This window comes from Chrysemys picta, chromosome 22 (genome assembly GCF_011386835.1).
Source record: "Chrysemys picta bellii isolate R12L10 chromosome 22, ASM1138683v2, whole genome shotgun sequence".
NCBI lineage: Eukaryota > Metazoa > Chordata > Testudines > Emydidae > Chrysemys > Chrysemys picta.
This window is the reverse complement of record NC_088812.1, coordinates 20,615,997-20,635,286: the sequence shown is the minus strand read 5'-3', so window position 1 is coordinate 20,635,286 and position 19,290 is coordinate 20,615,997. Positions and strand designations below refer to the sequence as shown.

Below are 19,290 nucleotides of genomic sequence, written 5' to 3'. Positions count from 1 at the left end.
ACCGCCGATCGTGATCACGGCTTTTTTTTTTTTTTTTTGCTTGGGGCGGCAGAAAGGCTGGAGCCGGCCCTGGTCACCACACCACTTTGGGTGGGAGCATGTCTGGGGAATAGGGCGTGGCCGGGGAATAGGGCGTGGAGTGCCCCAGGGGTCACTCCTGGGGACGGTTTTGTTCAACATCTTTATTAATGATCTGGATGATGGGATGAATTGCACCCTCAGCAAGTTCGCAGCTGACACTAAGCTGCGGGGAGAGGTAGATATGCTGGAGGGTAGGGATAGGGTCCAGAGTGACCTAGATAAATTGGAGGATTGGGCCAAAAGAAATCTGATGAGGTTCAACAAGGACAAGTGCAGAGTCCTGCACTTAGGAAAGAAGAATCCCATGCACCCCTACAGGCTGAGGACCGACTGGCTAAGCAGCAGATCTGCAGAAAAGGACCTGGGGATTACAGTGGACGAGAAGCTGGATACGAGTCAGCAGTGTGCCCTTGTTGCCAAGAAGGCCAACGGCATATTGGGCTGCATTAGTAGGCGCATTGCCAGCAGATGGAGGGAAGTGATTATTTCCTTCTATTCAGCACTGGTGAGGCCACACCTGGAGTATTGCATCCAGTTTTGGTCCCCCCATTACAGAAGGGATGTGGACAAATTGGAGAGAGTCCAGCGGAGGGCAACGAAAATGATTAGGGGACTGGGGCACATAACTTACGAAGAGAGGCTGAGGGAACTGGGGTTATTTAGTCTGTGGAAGAGAGGAATGAGGGGGGATTTGATAGCAGCCTTCAACTACCTGAAGTGGGATTCCAAAGAGGATGGAGCTCGGCTATTCTCAGTGGTGGCAGATGACAGAACAAGAAGCAATGGTCTCAAGTTGCAGTGGGGGAGGTTTAGATTGGATATTAGGAAACACTATTTCACTAGGAGGGTGGTGAAGCGCTGGAATGGGTTACCTAGCGTGGTGGTGGAATCTCCATCCTTAGAGGGTTTTAAGGCCCGGTTTGACAAAGCTCTGGCTGGGATGATTTAGTTGGGGTTGGTCCTGCTTTGAGCAGGGGATTGGACTAGATGACCTCCTGAGGTCTCTTCCAACCCTATGTGTTGTGGCTATTCCCAGCTGCTGTAAAGGCCCCAGAGGCAGCCGAGGGGACTAGCCCCAGAACAGGGGAGGCCGTATTGGCGAACCGGGAAGCGGGCGGGCTCAGCCGCCCACTACGAAAGGCCTCTCCCCCAGCCTAGCGGGAGGGACCACTGGACCCAGTACCAAATGATTACGTGGGACAAATAATAAAAAAACAGGAAGCGAGGTGACGGTCAAAGGTTCAAAATCAGGGAACCAGACGGGGACACCGAGCAGAGAACCCCGGACAGCGCCCACTGCTCCTCGAAGGTGTCAAGGGAGCCAGTGGACGCCACCCAGAGGAACTCTGCCCGGATACGTGAACGGACAGAGGATCGGATGAACCCCCTTGTAGCGGGGTGTTTACCCTACTCCTGTCCTGAAGGGCTTAAAACAGCCAGGGAGCAGGACTGGGGCAAAGGAAAAGCTACAAGGCTGATTGGGGAAGCAGCTGCAGCTGGGCCATGCCCCAATCAGGCCTCAGCTGGCCTGAATAAAAAGGCTGGGAGCCAGGCACTCAATAGTTTCTGTCTGCCCTCAGAGGGAGAAGGGCCTGGCTGTAGGGAGCTTGACACAGGGTACCTGAGTGGAGTAGGGCTGGGGAGCTCTGGCCTGGATAGCCCCAGGTTGTGGCCTAGTAGGAGGCCAAGAGGTACTGGGGGTTGCAGTGGGCAGCCCATGGGTAGGCCAAGGCAGCAGGTCCAAACCCAACCTTACCTGTGATGAGTGGCCTATACTGCAATCTGCCCCAGGGAGCGGGGACTAGTTGGTGACTGGCAATGGCCTTATTCTGAGGTGAGGTAGGGATAGGAGGTGGGGGGTTCCCCTGGGGGTGGGGAAACCCTGTAAGTACTGAGGGGTGTACTGCCAGGGCACAGCACCCCAGATACAAGGGCACTGGTGTCTGGGAGGGACATGGGGGGGGGGGGGGCAGAGGACAGGTGGATTGCTGGTCTGCAGGGGGTGCTCCAGGATGCTGGAAGAGCTAATTTCCAGAAGAGACCAGCAGGAGGTGCCACAGGGGTGAGTCTACACCTCTACGCTCCTCCTAAAAATGAATATTTCTAAGGATTTTCTCCTTTACGTGAGTATAAATGATAAAAGCAACGATCTTGGAAATAGAAAATTGGTTTTTATGACATGCTTATTACACACTATTATTATTATTATTTATTAATTATTATCACAGTATTTTTATTACATTATGAAAACAGCAACACTCTTCCAAGATCTCACTTTCATAGCCTGTATCAAGACAAGGCTCCTATGTTTCATCAAGGAGTATCAGATGGGAAACAACACGAAGGGATTTAAGAAGCCAACTCAGAGTTCCTCCTACACAAGCAGTCAGGTCTGGAGCAGTCCAGGCAAATAACGCACGTTACAACAAAGCTTAAACTTGTTCTTCATAATTTTTAAAACAATACTAGCTGCCTACTTCATTTTAAAAACAGCAACAAATATCCATCTCCCTTTCCATTTCTTATAAGGAGTCTTGAAGTGTAAATCTCAGTGTGATAGATATGCTTGCTTTGATCTGCTTAGCTCTTGGAAGTCCAGGGGCTCTGGTCTGCTGGCCCGTGCTGCCCAGGGTCCCTAGGGACAGCTTTGTCCGCCATTAGGGAATTTTTTCCTGAGAACGCCCTGTAACATTTTGCAAACCCCAGTTTGGGAACCACGGGGTTAGAATAAGGTGGAAACATGGACTGGAATTCTGCCCCCCTGGAACAGAGTCTTGGAGCAGCATCTCCCAGGAGGAGGGGAACCTGGGCTGGTTTTCTGTGTCTTTGGTGTGAGCCCCCATGGGCAGAAGAAGTGTTAACACCTGAGACAGAGAGAGAAAGGGGGCATGCCTAGAGGAACTTAGGAAGAGGTCTGTATAGAGGGATAGATTTGTAGGTTTTATGGCAAGAAGCCATTTGATCACCTAGTCTGACCCCCTGTACAACCCATGACCGAGAATTCACCCAGTTCCTCTGCACTGAGCCCAGTAACTTGGCTTTGCCTAAAAGCTTCTTCCAGAAAGGCCTCCAGCCTGGACGTGAAGCCATTGAGCGATGGAACAAACTCCCAAGAGAAGTGGTGGATTTACCAATAGTCAGTCAGGGCCTCATTTCCAGTTAGAATTTGTCTGGTGCCAGCTTCCAGCCATTGAGACTTGTTCTGCTTTTTGCTGCTAGACCTAAAGACCCATTCATTATCTGGGATTTTCTCCCTGTGAAGGTACAGATACACTGCGATCAAGTCAACAGAGGACTTTGTATAGAGGGATAGACAAATGGAGATTGGTAGCAAAGGAGTTCAGAGGAAGGGATAGATAGAAGTGTGGATGGATGGATAGAGGGGTGTGGATTTAGGAATAGAGGGAAAGAGGTGGATGGATTGATGGATAGGTAGTTAGAGGTATGGTAGAGGGATTTAGATGTGGGATCTGCATGGCTGAGTAGGTAGGTAGAGGGATTGGGACAGAGGGTGGCTGGACAGAGGGGTATGGATGGATGGAGGGGGAGGTGGAACAGTGGGGAGGGATGGATGGAGGGGGAGGTGGAGCGGTGGGGAGGGAGGGATGGATGGAGGGGGAGGTGGAGCGGTGTGGGTGCATAGAGGGATGGATGGAGGGGGAGGTGGAGTGGTGTGGAGAGATGGATGGATAGAGGGGTGTGGGTGCATAGAGGGCTAGGCAGGCAGAGAGAGGGGTTGCGCTAGGCACAGCGTGTATGGGGCACAGCCATGCAGGAGATCATGGAATGGGGAGTCATTTCCATCCCCCACGCTGGGTCACCCCTATGCAGGAGCACATCTGGAGCAGCCTGGCTCCCACCAGCACATTCACTCATAGTGAGCAGGTCCTTCCTGGGACCAGTCGGCTGCGGGCTGAGTAATGCCAAGGGCCTCTTGCAAGCTGCCAGAGGGGCTGAGTCATAGACCTGGCAGCTTTTGCTCATAGGTGTGGGAGGATACAGACCTGTGTGTGCACCCCCATCCCACCGCTCCTGAGCCATCTGGAACAGAAGGAAATAATTGTGTTTGTGACCTCAACTGTCTCCTGAGCCAAGGGAAAGGAGGCAGCTATACAGTCGGGGGGGGGGGGGGCAGAAGCTCCCAGAGCTGACCCCCTGTCTGTACTTAGCCCCCTCATCTCGCCCTGGCTAATGTGCAGGAAGGCCATGCAGAGGGTGGCCCAGGTGAGTTGTGTCTCCGTGTGTTACGCCCAGGGAGGAGGAATGGGTCACTGAAGGACTTGCCAGCTGGCAGAGCGCTCGGGGCACAAGGGCCAGCAACACACAGGGTCCTTTCTGCTTGAGCCTCTCAGGCTAGGAACACACAGGGGGGTGGAGAGGGACTCCAGTGCTTAGTGGGGATTATCATAGAATCTCAGGGTTGGAAGAGACCGCAGAAGGTCACATAGTCCAATCTCCTGCTCAAAGCAGGTCCAATTCCCAACTAAATCATCCCAGCCAGGGTTTTGTCAAGCCATGCCTTAAAACCCTCTAAGGATGGAGATTCCACCACCTCCCTAGAGAACCCATTCCAGTGCTTCACCACCCTCCTAGTGAAATAGTGTGTCCTAATATCCAACCTAGACCTCCCCCACCGCAACTTGAGACCATTGCTCCTTGTTCTGTCATCTGCCACCACTGAGAACAGTCTAGATCCATCCTCTTTGGAACCCCCCTTCAGGTAGTTGAAGGCTGCTATCAAATCCCCCCTCATTCTTCTCTTCTGCAGACTAAATAACCCCAGTTCCCTCAGCCTCACCTCATAAATCACGTGCCCCAGCCCCCTAATCATTTTCGTTGCCCTCCGCTGGACTCTCTCCAATTTGTCCACCCCCTTCTGTAATGGGGGGACCAAAACTGGATACAATACTCCAGGTGTGGCCTCACCAGCGCCGAATAGAGGGGAATAATCACTTCCCTCCATCTGCTGGCAATGCGCCTACTAATACAGCCCAAAATGCTGTTGGCCTTCTTGGCAACAAGAGCACACTGTTGACTCATATCCAGCTTCTTGTCCACTGTAATCCCCAGGCCCTCTTCTGCAGAACTGCTGTTTAGCCAGTCAGTCTCCAGCCTGTAGCAGTGCATGGGATTCTTCCATCCTAAGTGCAGGACACTGCGCTTGTCCTTGTTGAACCTCCTCAGATTTCTTTTGGCCCAATCCTCCAATTTATCTAGGTCACTCTGGACCCTATCCCTACCCTCCAGCATATCTACCTTTCCTCGCAGTTTAGTGTCATCTGTGAACTTGCTGAGGGTGCAATTCATCCCATCATCCAGATCGTTAATGAAGATGCTGAACAAAACCAGCCCCAGGACCAACCCCTGGGGAACTCTGCCAACTAGACATTGAGCCCTTGATCGCTACCCATTGAGCCTGACAATCTAGCCAGCTTTCTATCCACCTTATAGTCCATTCATCCAATCCATACTACTTTAACTTGATGGCAAGAATACTGTGGGAGACTGTAGCAAAAGCTTTGCTAAAGTCAAGATATATCACATTCACTGCTTTCCCCATATCCACAGAGCCAGTTATCTCATCATAGAAGGCAATCAGGTTGGTCAGGCATGACTTGCCCTTGGTGAATCCATGTTGACTGTTCCTGATTGGGAATGTCTGTCTGAGTGAGAACACCTGGTTCATTCCCCAGCTCTGAGGGGGGGAATAGGGTCTAGTGGGTAGAGCCAGGCAGCTGGGAGCCAGGACTCCTGTGTTCTATGCCCAGCTCTGAGGGGAGTGGGGTTTACTGGGTAGAGCCTGGACTCTTGGGTTCTCTCCCTGGCTCTGGGAGGGGAGAGAGATCTAGGACTTTTGGGTCCAGGCTCTAGGGTCTGTCACTAAGAGCTGGGGACTTTGAGTTGCATTTGTACCAGCACACTTGTCCCATGGTGCCCAGGCCCAGCACTGCAGTTGGCAGCATGGTCTTCTAGGTAAAGCACTGCATTGTGAGATAGATTTGGGCAAGCCAGCTAGAATCAAATCAGCTGCTGCCATACTTACTGGGAGGCAACTCTTGTCACCTGCAGCGATACAGGCCGGGAACCTGCCGGCTATCGCCATTGTGGCTGGACCCAAAGGGCCGTTCTGGCAGTGTAAAGTGGGTGTGATCCTCACTCCTGCAGAGGGTCCGTCCTGGCTGGCATAAGGACTCTGCACCCACCCTGCTCCCAGCACAGGCGTGGGGTGGATCCGAAGCGTAGCCAGAGCACACTGAGCTGTGGCTGTGCTCTTATGGCTCCTGGGGCTCAGAGGAAGAGCACGAGTTAGAGCAGCCACAAGGCAGCTCTAACTTACCCACAGCTGCCAAGTTTTGTGCAGCTCCTCATGTGACATTTTATGCAAATGATCCCCTGAGCCAGGAGCGGCGCCAGGATTTTTGCCACCCTAGGCGGCAGCGCTCCTCGTCTGAGCATTCAGGGGGCCTGGGGTCTTTGGCGGCAGGGGTCCTTCTGCTCCACGTCTTCGGGGCTCTTCGGCGGTGGGTCCCGGAGCAAGTGAAGGACCCGCCGCTGAATTTCTGGAGCAGAAGGACCCCCCGCTGCTGAATTTCCGCCCCCCAAATCCTAGGGTCGCCTAGTGGAAGCGCCGGCCCTGCCCTGAGCTAATCTGCATGTCTTCAATGAATTTGCAGGTGCTAATACTCCCTAGGGGTGTGTGCATGGAACCAAACCTCACTGGGCAGCTATACAAGGCTGGGGCAGGGCAGGAGGGTCCTGGCTCCACAGTGACCGAAGGAACAGCGGCTGAGCCATTGTGTGTGAGATTCAGGTGGAGCAGTGGGGAGGTGTGATGGGGGCATATGTGCCACACGGGGAGGCAGGGCCCCAGATATGGGGGGTTTAAAGCAGCCTTAACCCCAGTGAGGGCCCCAGTATACAGCATTTACAAACCCCTATCTGCAGCTTGGGGTCTGGTTTCCAATGGGATCCCAGAGACCCCAAATGTCAGGTCCCTTCACAGTTAGCGCAGGGTCTTCTGGCTGGCTAGCACCTGGTCCCAGTTCGAGCCCAGGACTCCACTGGTGCCTGCCCCTGGGGCTGCTGGGATATTAACAATGTCTCCTCTTCCTCTCAGTCAGGGTGAAAAACAGATCAAGGTGAAAACCCCACCCAGACCCTGCTAACCAAAGAAGCCGCTGCAGGAAATAACAGGCAGGAATGTCGAGCTATAAATCGTTCCACCGGCGGATCAGAGCTCTGAGCTGGCACAGGGGGAAATCCCTGCTGTGGGTTATTTCCCTCTCTGGATGCTTCCTTTATACACCGGGGACTTATCTAGCTGGGAGGAACAGAGCGTTATTTAGCTACCTTTGGAATGAGCCAGGCAGCAGCTGATTAATTCTCCTAGCCTAGGAGTGGGGTAGAACTGGCCAACCCTGGCAGTAAGAACTGTTATGGTCCCCCACCCCGCAAAAAAAAATTACTGGGCCAGATCCTCAGCTGGTGCAAATTAGTGTCACTCCACTGAATAGGGATCTGGCCCATTGACTCCAATGGAGCAAGTTCCATTTACCACACACAGGGGTCTGGGCCCCTGAGTACAGAGCTAATACCCACTAGATGATCCTTGGTGTAATTGCACTGGGGATGAGTGACACCAGCTGTGAGTGAGAGGACAATCAGGAGACACTCTGCTGGGGTTCATCAAGTGTTAATCTGAAGTAAGTGAGATGAGAATGGGGTCCCTTGATTTCACTGGAGCTGCTCCTGATTTGCAACCCAGTGAGGAAGTGGGAAGGCTTCTTCTCTCAGTTAGGCTGGTGTAAATCCTGAGTAACTCCCCTGACACTGATCTGGAGTTACTCCAGATCCACACCAGCATAGCTGAGAGCACTCTAACCCAGCGGGAGGAGAAACAGTCCCTTTTGTTCAGAGACTTGCTTCTCCTTACTCACATGGTGTGAGTCCAGAGTAACCCCACTGGAGCGGATTCTCCGCTTGTGCTAGTGTGTATCTGGAGTGACTCCATGGATCCTGATTTCCCTTTCACTCACTCCAGTGTAAATCCAGAGTAACTCCAGGGGGTCTGATTCTCCTCTCCCCTTGTGTAAATGGGGAATAACCTATTGCTCCCAGTTCTCTGTGCAGTGGATCCAGAACAACTCTTCTGGCTTCCAGATTTACACCCAGAGAGCTGAGCAGGGGCGCTGTTTGTTTTCAATGGGGGGGGGGGCAACTTTGAGTGGTGGTGCAGGAGCAATGCCCCCATTCTTCAGAGTCTGGGGGGAGGAGATGCCCCCCAAGGGAGGCATTGTATGACGGGGCAGCTGGGCCAGATTTGAGTGGCATTGGACCTCATGCACCAGGTCACAATGCCACCCAAATTTAGGTAAGCTGGCCCTGCCCCTTAGCCGAAAATCCTGGTTGCACCTCTGGCTCAAACACTGGGGGCGGGGCCTGCTTTCCAGGGTGCTGGTCCTAGTCAATGGTCTCGTAGTCCCCTTGGGCCTTAACCTCGATGAATGATGGTGGGCAGCAGACCCTATGGGCCCGCATAACCCAGTGCTTTTGAGCAGCAGGGGAGGCGTGGACAGATGGCCCACCCTGCCCTACCTTAGTGACGCCCCTGAGACCTGCTCCTACCCCCCCCCCTTTGATGCGCCCCCCCTGGCCCGCCGGGGAGCTCAGCAGCGCCTGGCTCGCATTACCACCGGCGCGCTGTTTATTTTCTTTTCTCCGTTCTCTTTCGCTCCTTCTGCCGCCCGCTCGCTTTGAGTTTGTTTTCGTGCATTGCAAGGATGGTTGCGGCCGGCGCTGCTCCTCGCCCTGGTATGTCTGTGGCACGGGGAGCAAAGGCAACCAGGCAAGGCGCTGCATTCATCCGGCTCCGCGGCAGCGCCTGGCTCCGAGCGGAATGCGCCGCTTTCCACGCGCAGCCCTGGAATGCAGCAGCACCTCTCATTTTATGAATGACTCCATTCATGCGGCCCCTCCCACCGCCGCAGGCCCCTCCCCTTCCCCCTGGAAGGGCGCCACCCTTGCTATTGGCCGGCCAAGGCTGGTGGGCGGGGCGCTGGTGGTGGCCATATAAATGGGAAGCCGAAAAGGGCTGGTACAGACGCCACCGGGGTGATTAGATGATGCATGTGCTAATTGTGTAGGCTGGAGGTTGCTGAGCGGCGGTAGTGCTAAGACTGGCTGGTTGCTCGGATCAGCTGTGACTCAGTTCCCCCGAGCCCCTCTGGGCAGTTCTTTCCTCGGGCCCGTTTAAGTCCGCGATGAAACAAGCGTCTCTGCTCAGCTTTGTTTTCCTGCTGCGCGTTGCTCTGGTGAGTGGGGAATCTTCCGACTTCGGGATCCCAGCTTCCCGCTTGGGGATGGACGGGCAGATCCTCAGCTGGTGTAAATCAGTCGCTCCTATTGACTCGCCGGAGCGAGACTGATTTACACCGGCTGAGGGACTCGTTTTGGGGGCTCTAAAGTCTGCGCCCCTGTCTAGGGAGCCCGTTCCCATCTGGGGCTATCCCCCCCCCCCCCCCCATCTGGGGCTATCCCCCCCCCCCCCCCCCATCTGGGGCTATCCCCCCCCCCCCCATCTGGGGCTATCCCCCCCCCCCCCCATCTGGGGCTATCCCCCCCCCCCCCCATCTGGGGGATCCCAGCTAAGGAACTGGGTCCTATTGAGAACTGACCCGGCCTTTCAGAGCCTGTTCGCGTTGACTTCACGTGGTGCTGGGTGTTCTGCAAACCTGGCTACTGACTTTTTTTTCTTTTAGGTGCCTAACTTTGGGCTCCTGAATTTGAAGATTTTTCTCCTAGATGCTCAGTGGGCGTGACACTGGTTTAGGCTAGCTGAAGTTCCGGCCTTCTGAGCTCACTTGCTCTGGTATAAACCTGGAGTCACTGCCTGTGCTGCTGCTCTGGATTTAAATTAGTGTAAACAAGATCAGGAGTAAGAGTACTATAACAGTCTCTAAGGTGCCACAAGTACTCCTGTTCTTTTTGCGGATACAGACTAACACGGCTGCTGTTCTGAAAAAAGATCAGGAGTAACTCCAGTGGGTCTTGTGCTAGCCTGAGAGCAGAATTTGATCCTGAGATTTTTTTTTTCTTTTCTTTTATTACTTCCCTAAATCCCTATCTGTTCTCTGCCCTGCCTGTCTCCATGGTGGTGACTTTGATCCTGGCTGGATTTTTATTGTTGTGGTTTAACGTGGGGGTGGGGGGAATGCAGATCCTTTGAGAAATGCAGCTGCACCTAGGAAACTATTTTAGTGCCACCTCCTATAAAAAGGGGACTGGCTCATCCATCCCAAAATAGTCCCTTCGTTGAAGTGCTTGCCCAGTGTGTCTACTCATGGGGGTGGGGGGAAATGTTTGGACTCGGCAGGGCTTGTCTATTTAAAACCTGCAAAACACTTTTGTAGGACCTACAGAAATGTTATTCTGTCCCTTCCCCCCACCAACATGGTGTCTATTCACAACCAGCTGTGACTCATTTTTTCTAGGTCCTGACAAAACATTATCCCTCATCCATGGGGTTTCTTTGCCTGTAGGTGGTATGTCGTTGCCCTCTGCAGTGTGTTTGCCCCCCCAGCCCACCCCATTGTGCTCCCGGGGTCAGCATGGTGCCTGATGGCTGTGGGTGCTGCAAAGTCTGTGCCAGGCAGCTGAACGACGACTGCAGCAAGCACTGGCCATGTGACCCCCACAGGGGGCTGGAATGCAACTTTGGGGCAGACCCCTTGGCCAGCAAGGGCATCTGTCGGGGTAAGCAGGTTGCTGGGACCGGCACCAGGGGGCATGTCCTTGTTTACTTTCTGTTTGCATCTCTGGGGGGGGGTTACCCATGTTCCAGATCATCAGGGAAGACTGGGGGGGGGGGCAATATAAACTCTGCTTGTGACAATCCTCCCACCCCAAAAGAGTGAGATGAACCCCCACATACAGACCCTGCTGGCAACACCCCCACCCCGGTTCTTGAGCCAAATAAGAGGATCTTTTTGGGGGGCAAAGAATGTAGGGGACCATGAACTCCTCCCTTCTCTTTCCCCCCCCCCCACACCCCGCAAAGTCCAACAGATCTAGCTCCTGCCCCAGTCTAGGAAAGGTGTTGGTCAGGTACCAACTTGGGGGGAGTGGGAGGTGTCCACCTGACTGAACTGGTGGAATTCCCATCTCTGAGGCAATGACAGGGCGTGGGGTGTCTCCTGGAACCTCTCTGTCCAAGAGTGAAGTGGTGTTACTGTAGGTTCTTCAATAACCATGTCAAGCTGATGCCCCGCACAGGGCAGGTGGCATCTATATACAGAGAGCTGGTGGAAGGAATGTGCTGCCTCCTGCCCCCCCTTAAGGGAGCTCTGGGGACAGCCAGCTTGGGGCAATCCAGGGCTAAACAGGGAAACCGTCCCTCCCCCAGTGGGATCTAATGTGCGCTGTCTCTTGGGGGGAGGTGCTCTAGGTGCGGGGGGGGGGGAGGACTGGTCAGGGTGGGAGCGCAGGGGCATGGCAGGGCTGGATGAGGTGTGTTGGTGGGAGCAGGGAGGGGAGAGGAGCCCAGGACAGTGAAGGGGACGTGTGTCACTGATGCTCCACCAGCCCCAGTGATTGACTGACACTTTCTCCCCCTGCTTGGAATAGAGCCTGGAAGTCATGTTAGTACCAGCCCTGTGGGGCAGTGGGATGGGTTAGTGTTAGCCCCACAAGAGTTCACGATGGGTGTAAATGGGGGGCAGGGTCCCCCTTTGAGTTCTGACTGGCCGAGAAGGCAATCGGGCTCAGTGTGTTTGAAAACCCATCTCCAAAATGCTGATGCCTTCCAGGGTGCCTCCCCCCCCCCCCCACCACACACACACACACCCCTGCCACGCTGGAGCTGACTGCCTGGGAGAAGGCGGCAGATCGGACTGTCTCCCTTGACCACGTGTGTGTCATTAATACCGGGCGGGTGGGAGGGAATGGACGTCTGGCTTAGGAGTGGGGACAGGTCATATGGGAAACTGACAATACACATGTGCTTCTCAGGGATTCAGCCCCCATGTAAATTTTCAGGGGTAGCACAGCACAGAGCCCAGAAAGAGGAGTGCATCCAGCAGCCCATTAAAACATGGGGAGACCGCAGAGCCACGGGGGGGGGGGTGGCTGGGTCGGGGTGGGAAAGCATCGCTAACCTGTGCCCCCTGCCCCCAGTGTGGATCGGCTCATGCCCAGTCCAGGGGTGGGGGGCAGCGGGAAGCTGGAGCCTGTGAGCTCAGGGCTCAGGAATGTGTCCAGGAGAGTGAAAAGTTGGGCCAGGGAGCCAGAGCCAGCCACATTCCTGCAGGGATTCTACACTTGCCCCTCCATCCTTGGAAATCTGCCCCCCCACACCCTTTCTCTCAGGGGTGGGGGGAGAGGTATTTTCCCCCTGGTCCCGGCAGGCGAGGGAGCCTGGATCCAGCATGAGAGTTTGTGTTCGGTTTTTTTCGCTGCTGTTGCAACACGATCCATTCCTGGCCCTTGTGATCCCGACCCACATCCTGTTTTCTGGAGCTATTTAAAGCTGGGGCTCCTCTCTAAAAACTCTCGCTGCTGGGCCCTTAGGAGGAGCAGCGGCCTCAGTCCCCGCTCCAACACTTGGGGCTGGCCTAATGGTGCCGTCTAAGGATGAAGGACCTGGATCCCACCTCCCCGCACACCCTCTGAGATCCATCCAGGGCCTTCATCTCCCGAGCTCACTCAGCATCAGCAGCGCCCATTGGCCTCGTCAGGGCCTGGGATGCTCTGGCCATGGGCTGTGAATTACCTTAGAGGTGAGGTTCCTTCCTCATTTGGGGGGCACCCTAGTCACCACCCTCAAAGGACCCCAGCCACAGGAGGGGGCTCCAGCCATGGACCTCTGATGGGAATAGTCCAAGTCTGAGACATACTGTGTCCCCACCCCCTTAAGGGGCTTGAACCCCAAGACCTCTCTATTCCCCAGTGCAGGATGCCCCTCCCCCTCAAGTCTCCTCTGATCACATCTGATACCTGCACAATAATCCCCAGCTGGGCGTAGGTCTGTGCCGGAGGAAAGGGGGTGGATGCCCGAGCACCATGCCATAGCTGTGCCAGGGTGCTGTTGACCCCCGTTCTGCGTGGTGCAACTGATTCTGCAAGTGTCTGGCCACTGCTGTGGTTCTGTCCCTCTCCCATAATGCAATGCTTCTGAGCAGCAAAGTACCCAGAGGACCCTTGCTGTTCTGGAGCCATAATGCCAAGCCAACATGTGGCTGTGGGGGGGCAGGGGGAGGTTAGGCGTCAGGCAGACTAGTAGTGCGTTCCTAGAACATTGGGTATCTTGATGTGAGGGGGGGGGATCTGCTAGGGAGCAGTGGTCCCTCTTGGGCAGCTAACTAACAAGACCCTCGGGGGCCCTGCTGTGTCCCCAGCCAAACAGGAAGGCCGGACGTGCGAATACAACGGGCGGATCTACCAGAACGGTGAGAACTTCCAGCCCAGCTGCAAGCACCAGTGCAGCTGCATCGATGGTGCCGTGGGCTGCCTGCCCCTCTGCCCCCTGGAGCTGCCCCTGGCCTCCCTCAGCTGCCCTGACTCACAGCTGCTCAAGGTGCCTGGCCAGTGCTGCAAGAAGTTTGTGTGCGGCAAGGGGGCCAAGAGGTTTGGGGAGGTCTCCTTTGAGGGCGGGGAGACCAAAAGCAACGAGCTCATCTATGTGGGCAAGGACCGGCACTGGAAGAACATGCCGGGTGAGTGCACCAGATAAAGGGCTAGGGAGGGGATGCTCACCTACCTAGGAGCCCAGGATGAGATGCCAGGGCTGGGCAAGAAGTGGTGGGTGCAGTGGGATAACGCCTGATTTGCAGGGTGCTGTCACCAGCTAGCACCGAGCTCAAATCTGATGTACCCGCCCTGGTGGGGAGGCTGGGAATGGTGCTTCCCTCCCACCTCCCCAGGCTAATGCTCCAACTCCTGTCATTTAGCCTGATTGTCTGTTCTGGGAGAATCTCCCCTCCCTCCCACCCTACTCTCCCACCTGCAGGGAACTTCCTCAATTGGCAAAAGGGCTCTGCTCTCACAGTAGGGAACAGATCAGGGCACAGCCAGAGCATGTTGTGCTGTGGTTATACTCTGCTCCCCAAGGACCATAGAGTGTAAATTAGAGCGGCCTCTAGGCTGCTCTAACTGCACATCTGTGGCTGGACTGGAAACTATCTTTGCCGCCAGTCCTCCCTGTATTGCATGGGTTGGGCACACATGTCCGTGCCCATTTAAGTTAGACTGGGACCCTGCTGACTGCAGTGGGAACATAAGGCTGGAGGCTAGTCCCTGCCCCAAAGAGTTGGCAATCCACATTGGGTGTTTCTGAGTGCCCAGGAATGGCAGATGCTGAGATCATTGGCACCCAAAGGGCTCAGTTCACAGCTGGCTGGAAGCATTGGCAAAGTTAGTAGGAGGGCAGGGGGAGCAGGGCAGGGCATGGCAGCCTGTAGGTGTATGTATGGCGCCTTTTCAAGTGGATTATGCAATTGACAGAAGGGGACGTCCGCCCCCAATTTTCACATGGGGCTGGAGAGTACACTTGCCTGGCAGCAACAGTGTCTGTCCCTGGGGCTGGGCTTGGCTCCGGCTCCCTGCTCCTGGTATTGTGATGTGGTGCACAGGGTCAGGTGGTGCCCCACCATCAGCCCCGAGGGCCGGTAGGCCAAACCTGCATGGCGCTTCAACCCGGCGTGCCAGGCTGCAACACAGGGAGCTGGGCCTCGCCCCATGGGCAGGAGCTGCTGCAGCTGGGTGGGAGTGGGGTGGGCTTGCTCTCCAGCCCCCCCCCCCCCCCCATCAGTGACCTATTTCACCCTCCAGTTACAAATCCTGGCTTGGCCACAGCTCAAGAGGTGGCCCCACTGGCCACCAGCTGAATCCCACCCCCCGTGTTCAAGAGGGTAGCAGAGGAAGCTGAGTAACTGGCCCCAGAATCCAGGGTGCTGGGTAGGCAGAGTCCCTGGGCAGTGCGGGACTGTCTCCGCTGTGAAGGGGTGGTGAGCAGATGGTCCTAGAGGGTGAGAATGGAAGTGCCAGCTCCGGTGGGAATGGGGCAGGACAGAGACGGCAGCGTTTAGTCTGCCGTTGCTCTACGAGGGCCTCATGTCACCTGGGGTTGTTGGGAGACTGGTGGCATGGGTCCACCCTGACACAGTGGCATCAGCTAATATAGCCTGATTCCCCTGCGGGAGAGAGGGCGGTGCCCTGCCCAGGCCTATCAGCTGGTGCTAATGGCCTGAACGGTCCCCTGCCCCCAGCTCTGATCTGAGCTGTGGGAGAAGAGGAACATGGATCTGGGGCAGAACTCAGCCACCTGCCTGGCTATAGAATAATGGACTGGGATTGAAACCAGAACATTTCCCAGCATGTCTTGCAGCTCATGCCTGGCTTTGGGGGGAGGCGTGGGGGGGTGGAGGAGAAGTGTGACTGAAGGGTTACCTGAAATTCCCAGGTCCTGGCTTGATGGCAAGCACCCCCTGCTGGCGAGCCTGTGTATTAACTGAGCTCCCTCTCTCCTTCTCCAGCCTGGCCACCTCTGTTCAAGGCCCATTCTGTGCTGAGGAAATGCCTAACCCAGACCACGGACTGGTCTCCCTGCTCCAAGACCTGTGGCCTAGGTGCCTCCACCCGGGTCACCAACAACAACCCTCAGTGCAAGCTGGCCAAGGAGACGCAGCTGTGTCAGATCCGACCCTGTGACCAGCCTGACTTCACCAAGCTGAAGGTGGGGCTGGGATCCTGCCTGTGGGGCAGTGTGGGGGGGGATAGGCTGCAAGGTCCTTGACCTTGCCAAGGGAGGTGGGGACAGCCCCTGGAAGTTGTGTTGGAACAAGGAGCCTGCTACCCTAGCAAAGGACTCTGGGGCGGGGGGGGTGGGGGGGGAGGGTCTAGTGGCTAGAGCAGGAGGGGCTGGGAATCAGACCCCCAAGAGTCCTATCTCCAGCTCTGGGGGAGTGGTGTCTAGTGGTTAGAGCAGAGGTGGTTGGGTGGGGGGAGAGGACTCTTGGGTTCTCCCTGGTGCTGCCACTGACTTGCTGTGACCTTGGGAAAGTCCCTTCCCCTTTGTGCCTCCATTTCTCCATCTGTCAAATGGAGATCAAGAGGCTTGCTGAGGCCCATCTCCACATGACGGCTGCATCCAGGGCCCAATACATCAGTGAGGGGCGGGGGGGGGGGGGGGGGCTGGGGAAGAACTAAGGGGCTGATGCAGGGTCACGCTGGGCTGGTTCCTGCCATGCTGCAGCTTGGAAGCTGGTTGGGGCCATGAGAGTCTAGATCCTCTGCTGCTATAAATGGCTCCATTGAAGTCCAGACTTCCCTGCTAGGGATCTGGAGCCTTAGCCCAGCCGTTGAGTGGTGGGTTGGATCTCTGCCAGTGCTGGGAGTGTCTATCCTGCCCTCCTCCCCCAGCCAAACTGAGCTGAGCCCCCAACGCATCCATTCCCAGGATTCCCTCCTCATGTCCCATCCCCCAGACACAGCTGAGGCCTGGCACACTCATTCCACTCTGGATGCAGCCACCTGAGTCCCCCCCATCCCCCTCTCTTGGCTGAGACCTGGCAAATTCATGCCATGCTGCAGCTGTAGATATCAGGCCCTTGTAGCTGTCTGACACACAGGCAGCTCCAACCCCCACCACATTCCCCCCTCCCCTTCCAGCTGCATCTAACTGGAGTGTTCCCCCCCCCCCCCCCCCGCAGAAGGGCAGGAAGTGTCTCCGGACCCACAAGGCCCAGGAGCCGGTGCATTATATCTACGCCGGCTGCAAGAGCCTCCGCAAGTACCAGCCCAGCTACTGCGGCTCATGCCTGGACGGGCGCTGCTGCGTGCCCCTACACACCCGCACCCTGGCTGTGCCCTTCCGCTGCCCTGACGGGGACTCCTTCACGCGCAGTGTCATGGTGATCCACTCGTGCCAGTGCGGGCCAGCCCACTGCCAGCCCCTCAATGAGGCTGCCATGCACCCCCAGCACCGGCTAGACGGAGACACGCACAAGTTCCTGGAGTGAGCGGTGCCGGCACCCCAGAGTGGGCAGGGGTCCTGGTGATGGTGTGGGGGGAGGGATACCCCCCACACTCAAATGACACTTCAGGGATTTGGATCTCAGCCATGGGGGGGGGGTCTCTAAGCTGATGGGTAGGGGGTAGGCGTGTGGCGCTATTGCCCCACATGGCAGCCCCTTTCTAGCCTATATTTCCACCCGTGTCCCCTCCTCCCCACCTAGGGTGACCAGATGTCCCGATTTTATAGGGACAGTCCCGATTTTTGGATCTTTTTCTTATACAGGTTCCTATTACCCCCCACCCCGTCCCGATTTTTCACACTTGCTGTCTGGTCACCCTATCCCCACCACTTCCTGTCCCATGGTGCCTCTTTCCACCTGTGCCCCTTCGTGTCCCCCATTTCCATTTCCTACCCCATAGAACCCCACTGCACCCCCACTTCCTCTTGGGAGTGGGAGAATCTCACCACATCTACCACCATCCCCAACCTTGCTACCCGCTCCCCCTCCAAACTGGCATGCTGTCTGCCTCTGCCTTGTGTGCACTCACTGCCCCCTGGTGGTGAGCCCCCCAATGGACACCCTCTCCGTCCCTGGCGGAAAACAGTAGGTATCATTTGAACCACATGGCGGCTATAGACAGCTGCCCCCACCCTCTAACAATCCAAAGGGCTCTTCTCTTTTCTTCCCCCCCTCCCCCGCAGCCTCATTAAAGCACTTTTTCAGGAGCCACAGGGCTTGTGGTCCCATGGGAAGGATGCATTGGATTCATGCCTGCTCTATCGCCCCCTGCTGGGTGGTTTTATACCCACAGGTACAGCAATGTTGCATTTGCGGGGGGGGGGGGGGAGGCAATTGTTTAGGGGAAAATGTTTTTTTGTTTTGTTTTGTTTTTTTTCTTACACTCACACTCAGCTTCAAACTTAGCTTGGAGCGATGCTCTTGCTTCATAATGAAGCCCATATCATCTGTCGTCCCATCCCCCCTTCTTGCTGTCTTCCCTGCCTTGTTAATTAACTGCTTGATTTTTTTTTTTCTCTTCCCTGCACTGTTTATAGTGACTGTCACCATGATTGCAAGTCCCTTCTCTCTCTTGCTGGTGGGTATAATTGCTTTGTGAGGGGAGGGTCATCCCCAGACATCCTGCAAACTCGTATCTCCATCCGAATGTCCTCTGCCCCCCCCCCCAAAAAAAATTGGAAGGGAGTTTAGAAGCTGGTCTTCTGCTCCACTCCCTGGCTAGATAGCTAGGTGCAAATGTCACAGCTGGATCCACCAAAGCTTGTAAAGCTTATGGGGCTCTTCTGAACTGCCCCACCAGACCAGCTGTCTCTTCCCTGCTCCAGAAAGGCCAGTTCTCATCTTAGTTTGGCTTAGAACAGGAATGGCATATGAGACAAGGGCAGCTTTTTGTTTCTCTCACTAAATACTCCCATCCTGCCCCCATCTCCCACTCCAGAGAAGTTTATCCAGAATTCTCCCTTCAGTGCATCTAACTAAGCTTGGCAGCATTCGATTTTAATTCCAGTTGATAATGGTGGTTTGGTTTTTTAAGTGTTGTTGTTGTTGGTTGTTGTTTTTTAAAACTTTTAGTTGTGGGAAATTATGTGGTGGCAGACAATGGGGGGGGTGTCAGCCACCAATTAATTACAGTAGTAGATGTTGAGATTCAAAAGTTAAAGCTTGTTCACTGTTAAAACACAAATGGCCAACGCCCCATGTTAAATTATACACAGAAAACTGCCTTAAATCAAACTCAGAAGAGTCCTCAAGCAGCATTTTCAGCCATGGCCGATCATCACTGATAACTGACGTACTGAAGCTACGTGTAACCCACCCTGAGCAGCCTTGTCGCCCTCTCGTACCTAAACCATGTATAGAGGCTCACAAATGCTACAGAGTAGATACTCCTGCTTCTAGATTCTCTGGTTCCATCCCCGCTGGGGCATCTCAGTAGAGGCAGCCCCCGCCTTGTCTTGAGAGGTTAAACAGCTACTAAAGAGTTAATTGAGCTTGGTAGCCCTGAGGGGTTAGTGTCTCTGTTCTATGTCCAGGTCAGTTGCTACCTCCCAGCACAGCTATTTCTCTGTGTCTAAAGTGTACAGTGCTCTGTTTATAAAATATTCTATATGTATTTATCACAATAAAAGCAGCTTATTTTTTTTTATTTTTGGATATAAATGACAGTCTACGTTTTTTGGAA

General features: G+C 55.1%; 1 protein-coding gene across 2 annotated transcripts; it reads left to right on the top strand.

Annotated features, from left to right (window-relative positions):
- The first annotated feature begins 9,166 nt into the window (after nt 1–9,166).
- Nucleotides 9,167–19,290, top strand: LOC101954096 (CCN family member 1-like). 2 transcript variants are annotated; one of them, XM_005296045.4, is made up of 5 exons: nt 9,167–9,392; nt 10,620–10,833; nt 13,473–13,790; nt 15,609–15,808; nt 16,785–19,290. In XM_005296045.4, the coding sequence occupies exons 1-5, from the start codon at nt 9,342–9,344 to the stop codon at nt 17,091–17,093; spliced, it is 1,092 nt and encodes a 363-aa protein (XP_005296102.2). In that variant the 5' UTR covers nt 9,167–9,341; the 3' UTR covers nt 17,094–19,290. The 2 variants fall into 2 exon arrangements, with proteins under 2 accessions (XP_005296102.2, XP_008171653.2); XM_008173431.4 differs by having other exon boundaries at nt 10,572–10,833.